This window comes from Balearica regulorum, chromosome 3 (genome assembly GCF_011004875.1).
Source record: "Balearica regulorum gibbericeps isolate bBalReg1 chromosome 3, bBalReg1.pri, whole genome shotgun sequence".
Taxonomy (NCBI): Eukaryota; Metazoa; Chordata; class Aves; order Gruiformes; family Gruidae; genus Balearica; species Balearica regulorum.
Window position 1 is genome coordinate 93,222,281 of NC_046186.1, and position 13,354 is coordinate 93,235,634.

The 13,354-nt window shown below is 39.2% G+C and overlaps 1 protein-coding gene across 1 annotated transcript; it reads right to left on the reverse strand.

Annotated features, from left to right (window-relative positions):
• Window positions 1-1,001: 1,001 nt before the first annotated feature.
• Window positions 1,002-8,767, reverse strand: GLO1 (glyoxalase I). Its single transcript, XM_075749008.1, has 6 exons — window positions 8,596-8,767; window positions 7,334-7,416; window positions 5,811-5,951; window positions 4,919-4,986; window positions 3,737-3,826; window positions 1,002-1,551 (listed from the first exon to the last, which is right to left on the reverse strand). The coding sequence occupies exons 1-6, from the start codon at window positions 8,674-8,676 to the stop codon at window positions 1,463-1,465; spliced, it is 552 nt and encodes a 183-aa protein (XP_075605123.1). The 5' UTR covers window positions 8,677-8,767; the 3' UTR covers window positions 1,002-1,462.
• Window positions 8,768-13,354: the final 4,587 nt, after the last annotated feature.

The window sequence follows — 13,354 nt, forward strand, 5'->3', positions numbered from 1 at the left end:
ATTAGGCAGACCAGAGTTAAGGATTTTTCAGGTAAGGAGAGAGGACAATAACACTCAGCATTTAGGTCATTAGCATAGTAGAAATCAATTGCAGTACTTTCTACACTTCTGTTTTAATTTATAAGCCAGGGAGTTATGGAAAATTATTAAGTCTGCATATTATCCTCATTACTAAAACATCCTACCAATCAAGTCACACAGTTATCTTCACTACTGTACTCCCAATTCATATTCTATCTTTTATCACCAGATTTCTTCTCCAAAAAGAATCCATGAAACAAAACAAATAGACATTCGGTTATCTAGGATTCAAAAAAGAAAAGAAACAGGTCACAGTTCTTTAGTTTTCAGCAATGCTTTATCTGGAAGTGAAGTGCAATGCCATTACACTACTCAATAGTCACATAACTGAGTTAAGTGCTACTCGAACCACAGTAAGACAGGGCAGAGGGCTTTTTCCTTGTTGGAAGGAACAACAGGATTTCAAAACTTGACATGTTTTACACTGTTCGTAACAGGTAGAACAGCATAAATTCAAATAATTTGTGTAACATATGTAAATGTCACGTTTTCCTGCTATTTACAGGTATCATTTCAGTAGCCGTCACTCATTTTGAGAGGGCAGATCAAAAACATCTACTAGTAGGAAACTGTTGTTTCAGATACTTGTTTTCATTAAGCTAATGCAGAACATTGAGAGCATTTAAGTTAAATATAGCTCCAGACTTTCATCAAAATAAAAATTCTGAGCAAGTTTTTTCTAGTGTTGGAAAAGGATGGACGATTCTGAGTTATTAGCAGCTAGGAGACCTCTTATCTTGGCTGTCAATCAGCAGCCAGAAGCTGAAAGACTGAATTCTTTCTGCTGGACTGATTTATTGCCTCAACAAAGTTTCTTGTTCCAGGCAAGGCTGTTTAAGCCTGCTCCTTAAAGAGTTTTGCTTCGCATAATATAAGTAAGATTAGGAGTTTCAGAAACATGCTACTACTCAAGTCAAAGCTAGGCTGACATTTTTATTTTCTAGTGTACAAGATAGGGCATGAAGCCTTCAGGATCTTTTGACTTCATAAAAAAAACATTCTGAAGTTGTGGGGTTTTTTCCTCCTTGTTGGAAAACATCAGTAGTAACAGGACTTCTTGTTAGTTTAAGTCTAAACAGCGTGAGAAGCAGTCAATTTGTGGTCACATATCTTTTGAGTTTATTAACATAGTGTTCAAGAGGAGAATCTGTGTAAGTGCTCTTCTAAAAGACGGTTGTCTGTTCCTAATTGGAAGCAAATCGCAATGGCATCGCAGGACAAGAAAAAGGAATTCAAGTACATTTAGGTCCAGGGGATAGTTTTAGAGGAGACACTGAACACAACTGATTCCTCTCCATTAAGCCAGAATTTCACAAACACTCTTACAGATTTTCTCCAGGGGACTGAAAATGTGCATCTCATATAATATACTTCATTAGAACTAAGTGAGAGTCACCATGTGGTTAGGATTCAAAATTTCAATCCAGTAGCCATCAGGATCCTGAACAAATGCAAGTCCTTTCATTTTACCTATTAGAGGGAAAAAAAAAATAAAGTTAAGACTACATGACTAGTTCTTAATGTCAAGTATGACTACCTTGAAAAGTATTTTTCCTTTTGCATGACAATTACTTCAAATTTAGACAGCTAATTCTGTAAACATCCACATTAGTTTTTAATCAGCATTAGATCTTTGTATGCTAAATTGGCAATCTCACTCTCAACAAAGCTATAGTTTAAAGTCACTTTGAAATCCTATCTTTTGTTGACTGAAGTACGTTTTCTGCATATGCCCCTGTAAGTGTTCATCCTCTAAATTCAGAAAAAATTATTTTTGTGCTACAGGATGTTTTGATGTATTTCCTCGAACTGTATATATATATATATACACACACACTGCAAGTATAAAATTCTGTGTTCCTCTGTCCTGTTCATCTCCCATCATTCTTCCCTCAACACTGAAGTTTTATGTTACTGTTTTTTGTGTCCACCCCACTCCCGCAATGTGGTTTATAGCACGCATTTGGATCACCTAATGAAACAGACAAATGCAGGGCAGGAATGTTTTAAATTTTACTGTTGGAAACAATATTACTCATTAAAACAGGGTCCCCAAAAGTTGTCTTGAACAGTAGATGAGAATAGCACAGCTGAACATGTTATCTTTTAATTAAAAGTGTGTGGTTAACACTTTACTTCCTCTATTAGGCTATTTACTGTAACAGAACCAACCTAATTCCTCATATAGTTGTTACAAAAACTTTTGAGAGGATAGTAGAAGTTTGATTCAGTAATGAAGGAAAAAAAAAAATAACATTAGGTCTCTCAGCTTGTACCACAAACAACAAATGTGAAATCCAAAACTTCTCCTCCTTGGCATTTGCTGCATCAATTTTATTTCTTAATGTTAAAAAACAGCCTTTGCTCTCCCCTTCCTCCCCCACTGCTTGACTGCTTCAAGAGTTTTTTCCTGTGATTTATTCCATTTACAGTCTAAGTTTCCCCTCCTATGTACTTTGATTCTGTATCATTGCACAGGTCTAAGTCAGGAGGTCTCACTTCAACTCTCTCATGGTTCACCAGGTGCTGAACAAATTAAAAAGGGCTCAAACTCAAAAATGCTAGAAATACTAAGTTCAATTCTTGAAGACATCTGTCTTCCAGTTCAGTTTTCAGCTACACTTCTTACATTTGCTTCAGCTGAGAACACAGTGAATAAGATGAAAAATCACTTAAGTCTCTTTTCAATGACTTGTTCTTATTCCTCTAGCAAGGAATCTAGAAAAATCAATGCCAATATGTGTAAACTGAAGCTTCATGTACTAATGTTACTTCCAAACTAAAAAAAAATAAACAACAAAACAACAAAAAACACCCAACCGAAAAACACCCAATGCACACAAAAAACCAACCACTGTTAGTACTGGCAACAGTCTAGTTTCTACAGCCAGAAAGAAGAACTATCACAGATTTGTGCATGCTGCTGAGTATTAGATGTCCATTTTGGAATACATCAGTCCTAAAACTCTCATGAGGTCTCTTCATGAAAGAGAATCCAGTTGAAAAATGCAAGACTGCTCATCACTGATTTCTGTATTTAACTATTTTGACACAGACGTTCTTTGTTTCTGTACTCTCTAGACATTTGAGCTACATATTACGCATTTTTTACTGAAAATTATACAAGACAAATACGATATAGACTAATTCGGCTGTTTCTACCAAAGCTGACAGAACAGTTAAAATGATAATAGCTAGTAGGTGGCATTAGGTGAATTTAAAAAAAAAATAGCCAGAAAATTCAAGAATTACTCAGTTTTAATGGGTGGGAGTAATTACGTCTTTTTGAGTCATCTTATTTTCATCTGATAAGAACCAAACAGATATGAAATGTGGGAATTTGATCCATGATAAAGTAAATTCTGCAATAACTCTAGGCAGCAGTATATATAGTAAACTATGACATCAACATAGTATGTGAATTTTAGTGAAGGTCAGACTACATAGAGAAGGCACACTGATTAAACTGTTGTTACCGAGATGGATCTATTGTCACTTCTGCCCACGGTGTAAGAGGGTGCAGGGGTACCTAGTTCTAGCACACAGTAGTGACAACCACTAGACGCATATTATGCAGCTTTCCAGGAAGATCTACTAGACAGAAAGTATTAAAAACAAGGATAAAACTTGACTTGCTTTTCTGATCGAGACTTACCATCATCTGGTTTCTTCACAAATTTCACTCCTAGCTCTTCAAACCTCTTACAGGCTTTATTGACATCAGGAACAGCAATTCCAATGTGTCCTGTGCAACAAGGTAAAAAGAATTAAGTACACTATCAGTATTGCTGGGTGTTCTAAGAAAAAGTTTTTGCACAAGATGAAATGCTGAGCAAAGTTTACATGCTGTAGTTCACATAAGATCTGATTGTATAAAAGAAAAACATTGCTTTGGGTATTAACATTATTCTCCTTCAGAAAGCTGGCTTTTTGATAATGCCTTTTAAAATAGGAACTTTAGAGTTAAAATATCTCATTGTTTAGATGATAATATTATCTAGAGTAGGAAAAAATAAGATTTTCAATCAAACTTTCATCTGCATTTCCCTTCTCGAAGCACGTCCACATGACAGGATTTTGTTGCATTTGCTCAGGTCAACAGTACAAGGAGTTTATCATTAATGCTATATTTGTAGAGACTTAACACTAGCACTATGCAAGGCCTGAGCTTACAAATCAATTCAGAAGCTTTAAATGTCAAGTGGCTAGATGGAGTATGAAACTTATTTCACAAGCCAGTGACCTTTCCAGCACTCAAAATATCAAATCAAGCCACACAACTACAATCCTCAGTGCTAATGACGAACAGAATTCTCCTTCTAGCATAAAATGGGTAACCAATGGATTATAAAATAGAAATCCAAATTTAAATCAGTTTAAACACCATGATATTCTTATACACAAGAGCAATTACTGTTCTTCATTCAGTAGTTACTATTAGCATGTGTTTGTTTACCAAAGGATGAGATTCTTTGTAAAAAGTGTAAATGTGGCTCATTACTCAAACACATTTGTTTACCTACATTCATGATCTTTCACAGCATACATGTTAAAAGAGACATAAAGGATGAGATGCAAGTTCCCTTCTTTCCTAGTACTAGTATGTTTTCTTCAAAGTAACCTACTAGAAAAGCCTTTTCTTCCATACAAGTTTAAAATATTTTCTCTACTAGTTCTCATAAAAATAAAGCCTACAGCATATACTTACCCAATAACCTTTGCACAGAATTCATATAGATGTTTTCTAAAAAACCATGGGAAACTCCATTTTTCCCCAATACACGAGAGAAAAAAACATAATCACAATAAACCAAAGCTTAAAAACTTAAAGACCTACCAAATCCTCGGGGATCTGAATTGCCATTGTGATAAGATTGACTTTCATCATTTTCAGTGCCCCAGTTGCTGTAAGAAGTAATTATTACACATTGAAGAAAAGCATCGAAATTAACAAATCTTAAATGTTCAGTTTCCTCAGGAGGGTAAGCTGTTTCTCCTAAGAAACCAGAGAATTTCAACTGTTGGCTGCATTCATTAAGCTCTCAAGATTTTTCCATAGTCACAGGTCCTAGGGATAGTCATGAGGCTAATCCAGTCATGTTCACAGCCCTTCACCAGCATTCAGGTTCTACATATGAACGAGTCAGAGACCCTCCTGTCTCATTCGGATTAGAGAGGTTGCCTGAGTCAGTTTACCTACCCATCACTGAGGAACAAACAGTGCAGGTAGCAGGTCCCAAAGCTAAGCAAGACAGTGGAGTATTTGGGAGATTCTTTCTGAACAATTACAATGATTAGTAGCATTAACCAAATTGCCCTGTTTGTGGGAAGTGTATGCTTTGACTTAAAATCTCTTTTGATTAAATTCCAAAAGCAGTAGTTATACATTATTAGGATGCTCTGGGGATCCAAAGAAAGTTCTAACCACATTGAGTTTTCCTAAATTCTGTGGCTTCCCTACCCAGATGGCATGCATACTCAAAATACAGCAAGCAGTATTTCATATATAAGTTCCACTGTTCACCTAGCAGTTTTAAAGAGCTCTGGAAAGAGAAAGATTAAGTTTGCCAAGTATCCAAGATCTCAGCCGTATTTTAAGCCTATATCACAATGAAGATATTTCCACAGGAATGATTACATGTTTTATTCAATCCAACACGATTTACACTCATCCACTTCTGTTTAATCACTGTTAGCTAAATGTCATCTCTCATTATATTAATACTTACTGTGTCAGTTCAAGTGTAGCTTTTCTAGAGAAGGTCCAAGCTGTTCTCTCAGTTTTATCTTTCGGGATATCATTTTTATCTTCATATGCCAGGAAATAGAGCGAGAACTTCATAGTAGGAAAGTCAAATTTTTGAAGCAATCTAAATGGCAACGATTATTTTGAAATAGTACCTTAAAAAGTAATCAGGTAGCTTGCAAATAAACCAAGATGCTTCCCCCATGGAAGAATTACTGCTGTGATTTTTTGCCTTTCTGACTCTAATCCGTATCTTCAAACAGCTACCTTTTGAACTATCAAATAGAAACACTCCAGAACATATTACAAACCTACAAAAATTAGAAGAATCAGATACTTCAAAGCCAAACTATCAGTAATTGAATAGCAAAGCTAGTACAAAGGCTCATGTCTTGAAGTTGTCACTCTTGTTATTTGTCCATATTTCCTCAGGAAGATATTTATGTTTATCCACTTTAAAATATCACCAAGGAATAAAAATATTTACTTTGAAACTTATTCATTCTGGGAACCTCAATGGCATCAGACAAAGTTTAAGAACACAGCAGGATTAAAAACCAAACATACCTTTAGATTAAATATTTACAATTTCAATAGCTAGGTATAGTGATAAAATCCACTTCAGATGTGACAATTTAATCAATTAAAAAATACTTGAGCTCAGAAAAAGCTGCTTATAAAATTTATCCCTTTGCTAGATGTAAAAAGTCACCCACTTTCCTGTGAAATATTTGATACATCTGTTTTCACCAAATTTCTAGAAATGGCATGGCAGACTTCCAACCATTTTTACGTAGGACATTTAACCAGAAAAAGTAGGCATGCAAAACAAATCTAACTTCTTTTTCAGCTTACTAGGTATTCAATTTTCTTTTTCTCAGACCCACATCTTTACCAAAGTGGAAGCAGTTTAATTTACTCTGGACTTATTTCAGAATGTTTAAAAATATGCTAGAATTTTGTTTTGAAATAGCTCATTTCAAATGTCAAGAAAGCACACAAAGCCTTAACATAAACACATTAGGCTGCTGCGGGGCATCTGTCTCCCAACAGCCCTCTCCAAAAGCATGACTTTGGACCCTGTCTCCAGCTTCCCACTGCCTTGGTCTCTTATGACCGGAGGAAGCCACCTCTGAGAACTGGTAAAAAACTTAATTCAAGATTTATAGCAATGACTCCAGATTATAAGCGCTGTTGTAAAAGTTACCAGTTAGCTGCAGGCTCAGTGAGGAAGAAGTAAGCAAGTTGTACACTGATAATTAATGACCTACTTAAGAAAAAAAGAAGTTTCTAGTCAAGGCCAGTATGAGTTCATTTGCAGCTTCAGCATTAACTGTGGGAGTTCTCAGAGACTGCCAGACTGTCCAACTGGGCATCAGCTGATAGGCCAGCATTGTTCATGTAGTTAGACCAATTAGTATAATTACATCAAAATAACACAAACTTTTCTTTTCAGAAGAATAGTAGGAAAAAACAAACTTATTGTGGCATACAACTTCTACTCACGTCATTCCAAGAACTCTTGTATAGAAATCCAGTGATTTCTTAGGATCCTTTACTCTTAACATTGTCTGCTGGAACAAAAAATCCTGTGGGGGGAAAAAGGTTTATTGTTTATGAATCACCTAGAAATTAATTCTGGGTATTAACAAAGATGCCAGTTAGTAATGAATTTAAAACTACCAGGTTTATAAGTAACAGAGTACTACCATCAAGTGTAAATAAAACCATTTGTCGTGATCCTACACATACAGATTTGTCTTAAAAAAGTGTGCCATTGTAACACAACGTTTAAAACAAATAAATAAAACCACCACTGGTATCACTCAATATATATTATCAGTGGTATGAAAAAAAGGCTATCATTCTTATCTTTATTATTCTTTTATGAAGCTGTACGGCACATGAAGCACTTTGCATGAATGCACACAAGCCACGTGAGTACGTGATACTGGGCCTCGCTGCAGACAGAGAATTTAAATAAAGCTAAACTCCTGAACTCGTTATTTTTATTATTTCATTGCACAGGTGTCAAATTTCTGTCAAGCCTGATGATATCTTGGCAGCAAAACCGGCCTGCAATTCTGTAAGGGTACTTTCCTCAAGCCGCAGGGTAACTTTATATACCAAGGGCTACCGAACAACTAAGTGGATAAAAAGTGAACGATAGGATAGCCTTCATGGGTGTATTTAAAAACAAAACAACAGCCGTTGAACTGCTGAAATGTAATTACAAAAAAAAAAAAAAAAAACAAAAAAAACCTTTGGGGTGTTTTGGGGTATTTTTTTTTCGCAACCCCGGCATGTGCTGGCTGAGGAGCCCCCGCAGCGCCCCGTTACCCCGCGGCCGAGCGCAGAGCGGGCGCTCGCTCTCCTCAGCTCCAGCCCGACCGACGCTCCGCGCACCGGCTGAAGCGCTGACCGGCCGAGTGCGCCACGGCAGGCCTGGCCCCGGGACGGGGGCTCACAAAGACCGGCCCAGCGGGTCCACGAAAGGTGAAACCCAGCTGTATTGACCGGAGCCGCCCGCTCCCGCTCCCCCTCCCCAGCCGCCGGGCTGGCAAACACCGGGCCGGTCTCCTCGCACAAGAGGGGGGCGGCGCACCCCGACCGCCGGGACAGCTCCCTGCCGAGCAATGCCCAGCCACCCCTCTCGGCGCTCTTCCCGGCCCCGTGTCGCCTCCCATCCACCGCACGTCCGCCCGGCAAAGAGCAGGGGGCTGGTAGCGGCGCTGCCGCAGCCCCCTCGTCACCTCCATCCACCCCACCTTCGTGCTGGCATCCGGCTCCGAGCAGGCGCCGTATGCTTCCTCATCGCTGAGGCCGCTGAGCTCTGCTGAAGCCGCCATGTCGAGACAGGAGGAGGAGGAAGAGGAGGAGGAAAAGAAGGAGAAGGGGGAGGAGGAAGCGGCGGTGGCGCCCGCAGGGAGGCGGTGCCTCGCTCCGCCCCAGGGCCGTCCCTGCAGCCGGGCCGGTGCTAAGCGGGGTGGATGGAGGGTTGCTGTGGAGGTTGCTGATCAGGTGCAGTGCTGCCTGTTGGTTCCTATAAGCATTAACGGGAAAAAGCCCCTCTGATTGTGGAGTTAATTAGCTGAAGCGTGGAATGAAACCATAGATCCTCCGCGTTGATGTGACGGTGCGCCCCCTCTAGCTGCTATGAGGATACCATAGAAATGCCGAAAGCAGGCGTAGGTACCCAGCTGCAATGGATTGTTGGTTTCTTTTGTAACGCCTGCCGACTGGCGATATCTTAGGGTGGAAATATGGCCTTGTTCTTTCAGGGTACGTTGTTGGCAAACGTACCCGCGGTGCGCTCGTTTTGGCATTGAGAAGTGTTGGTTTCTGCCTTTGCCTACACGGCTGGGAGAGGATTTCAAATTTGACACCCTTTGGAATTACGCAGTGACGTTTTAGTATGAACAATTATTTCAGCTATAAAAGAGAAGAAGACTCTTTCGAAAACTCGGCACGATTTTTTTTTCTTTTCTGGATTAAATAGACTAAAATTATTTTTGATAACTGAAGAAAAAGAAAAAAAGCACTTTTGCAGTGCAGCATTCTCGCTGCATTACTGAAGTAACTTCCCTGGGTTACACACCCAATCCCAGAGCAAGGGAATTTACGATATTAAGGGTTTTCTTCAGCCCGAGCCGCTTACGCCTCTGTGCAGAGCTCCTCGGTGCCCCGTTCAGCTGCTGGGTGTCGAGGCGGGCGCCGCGGGAAGGAGCCGGCAGCGGCGCCTCTGCCCCAGCGCCCGCGGCTCCCGGCGGGAGCGAGCCCCAGGCGCGAGCAGCGCCCCAGCCGTTACGGGTCGTCTCCCCCCTCAACGGTCACCTCCATCACCACTCGCCGTCTCCCTCCGTCGCGCTATGTAGGCGCAGGACCGAGGCGGAAGGGCTGGCCGCTGGGTCGGGGGGTGGATCGCCCCACAGCAGGCATTGGAACCGCTTGCTCGGCCTTCTGAGGGGGCAACGGCCGGCGGTTGTGCTGTTGGGGGGCTGCTACCCTCTCCCCGCGTTGCGAGGCGTAGCTCTAGCCAGGTCGGTAAGGCTCTTTGCCTGCATCTCTGCCATAGCAGAAGCGCCGGTTAAGGCACCCTACCTTTTCGGACAAGAGCCAGAAGGCAGTATCCCTCACATTCTATGCTTAGGAATTCTCCGCTTTCCCTTCCTTCCCTCCGTCACCTCATCCTCCCTTCAGAGACGTGTGCTGGAAACCAGACTCGCTTTTCTTGCATGAGTGGGTCCTGTAGACAAGGTTTAGGGCACCCTAGAAGGGAGGAAGGGAAGCTTTAATATAAAAGCACATCTGCTGTTACAACTAGGATGGGTTGCCAGCTGGAGTTCATGCTGGTTTTTGAAGTGTGAAAATCTCACCTGAGCCACCACACATCTCAAGTACAGACACTTGGAGAGTCAGGGAGGATGCCAGTATACAATGCAGTCTGTTTTTAAAGAAAGCTGTGAGAACCCCATTTCTTTGTCTCAGGCTTTAGAGGAAGGTATCATCTTCACTGTCCAAGTTCAAAAGGACCAGTTAAAAGGCAAGAAAATTAACATTCAACCTGTTCCACCTGAGCATCAAGGAAGAAAGCACCCCTGCAAACCTTATAGATTACCAGCCCAGTCAGATAAACATAAAGGAAAAGAGTGGAATTAGTTAATTTAGATTTTATGCTTTCCTTTTTTTCATTATTTTCCTAAGTTGTTTTTTCTTAGAATTTTTACTTCAAGAAAGACATGAATATGTTCTGTAACAGGTGATTGCATGCTGAAGTCCATAGAACGGTGGCCATTTTACTGATGGGCAAAAATAAGGAGCTAGTAATGTAGTACCAGGTGTTGCTTTACATGGCAGCTTCACTTCTGATTTTCTATTTCTTGAATCAGGCAATAGTGTCTAAGAAAGTATGTAACACAGTTATACCTGTGCTTGGCTGCTCTGAGGTCTCCCAAGAACTGCTAGATAATTCTTTATAGTTATTTTAATCTTTACAATAGTAGTAGTCCGAGTAGACTAGTAATTTTTATGCTTTTGTTTTTATGTTTTACTGAGTATGACCTTAATGGCATATCTTAACATTTGTTTTATAAAATATTTCTCCATTATAACATCCCTGTCAAACTGAACAAGCTACTTCTAGAGGAAAAAAATTAAACACAAGGTAAGGACTTTACGTATAGCTTTTCTGGTGATTATAGTGCCTTAAAACCAGTCACTCAATCCACGTGTAGATTTGAGCACACTGAATAAAGCCTTTAATATATATATATATTTGTGACTGTTAAAATCTACTGAATGGGATTGATGGCAGCCAGCAAGTGGATGAGTATGCCTCATAATAGGAAAACATAGAGAGAGAGGATTTAGATGCTTCTTTGTATCCCTGAATTAGGGACTTGGAATTCAGAAACCAAACCTTTCCTAGGCTTATGTGCTAGTGGAGTAGAAAGGGAAAGAAAATGGAAGGAGCCATCTTTGCATAACAGCCTACTGCTGAGCAGTCAACCATGAACATACTTTGTTTTGGGCTGTTTTAGAAATCCTCATCTAGGATGCTTAACCTGCTAGTTGCTGGCCACCAAGAGGTGGACTAAGAAATTCCTTTCCCTTGTTGAACAATGGCATCCATTCCCTATGAACTGCAATGTTCCAGAGTTTAGGCGCAGAATTAAGAGAAAGTCTGACTCTGTTTCATTATGCTGAAGATGTCTGATGCTAAGTTAAATATTTTCCACTGAAAAAATAGTACCATCCATCTCCATCTCGCATTACTTCTGCAAACACGTATGTTAAGAATATTATGCATGGTAGGGCATTTGTATAAAAATCACGTGTAAGTGCTCATGGGAGCAGTGCTTTAAGACCTGATATGGAAGTGTATGCAAGTCCTTTTGTAAGCTCAGTTGCTGAATATGTGTATATATTTTGCAAAATAGAATTTAAACAATTTATTTTCTAAACCATTTCTGTTTCTCAGTAATCAGATATTCAGTGAAAGTATTAATATTTTACTTTGTTATATAGAAATATGTTCACAAAATATAAAGGTATGGTAAATTATTTAAAAAAGTATTTCTGTAATCATTTTCAGCTTGACATTTGTTGCCTATAATAAAATGTATATAAATGTCTATTATCTTAAGAACTTGAAGAGGGCTTGATGAGACTATTAAATTTATATACCTGGGAAGTCAGTTTTGAGATGCTCTCATTTTTCGTGGTCTTTATATTCCCTACCTTACTCTTCCTTCCCATCTTCTTGAAAAGGTAGATTTGAAAAATCTGGATTGTGATATTAATGCTTTTTTTTGTGTTTTTTTTTTTTTCCCCCTCAAATTTCAGAATGGAGGGGATACAAAAAAATAATAAAGAAAATTCAAACACTGGAGAAGATGCTAGGCCCAGTCTTGCTGCCACAAATAGCGCTGGGCCTAATCTCACTGCAGAGAGTTCTGTGCCTGCTCCTGTTACACCAGAAGATGTTGTTGTCAGATCTATTTGTCAGACTCGACAAATCACAAGCTTTTCCTCTTCGCGAGAGTCTCTTTCTGCTGCAAGCCGAAAGTTGTCTAGGTTTTGCCAGAGCACTAGTGGAGTTCTGTCCTTGCAAGAAGCTTTAAAAGAAAAACAGGTTTAGTATTGAACCTTAGGTCTTGAAATAGATTTCTGGTTCTTTTCTTAGGTGATGAAATTCAGTTTATGTTAATAGTTTGGGGTTTTTTCCTTTTTTTTTTTCTTTCTTTTTTGTTTATACTCAGTTCTTTTATTAAATTATTCCTGGCAGAAAGTGAGTCTTTGTTTTCAATGTTTGCAGTATTTAAGGTTTTATTTTAAAGCAGTAGAGGAAGGAAGCAGGAGATATTAACTGAATAATTTACGCTGAAGCAAAGCTGTACCTGGCTTAGTTCCTGCAAATATTTACCCACTCTAGATACTTCAGTTTTAAATTTATGTTGTGACATTTCTGTATTAATATAATAAATTGAAATATTGATTGTGCAAAATATAACCAGTTAATATGGCTCACAAATATCTTAAAATCTAGCTGTAGTATATTAACGTTTGGTTTTCCTTGACATATCCTCAGAGTTGACTTTATGTTTTATAATAATTCTTAATAATTTGTTCTTCTGTTAACCTCTGAAAATTTAGATATCTTTAAAGAGTAGGGCAGTTATGGAGTCTTATAATACTAGACAGTAGATTTCAGCATTAGTTGCAAGTTAAGTAGCAGGTCGTTGTTGTGATCACTTTGTGTATTTTTAGTTTGAAAGATGTGTTTAATGTTTTAGGCTCGATACAAAGAAGCAAGAGAATATCGAAGAACAAAAATTGATGCTTTGTATAAATACATATTTGAAGTTCTCAGTGTCAAGCTAGGTTTAGGCTTAACAACTGTGGAAGAAATGATTTTGGATGCCCCTTCGGTGAGTCTGTTCTGTATGTTCAATTTTTAGTCAAAATATGTAGCAGATTGCCGCTTTGATATGAAATGTTATCCATCATTTCGATTGTTTCTGCCAG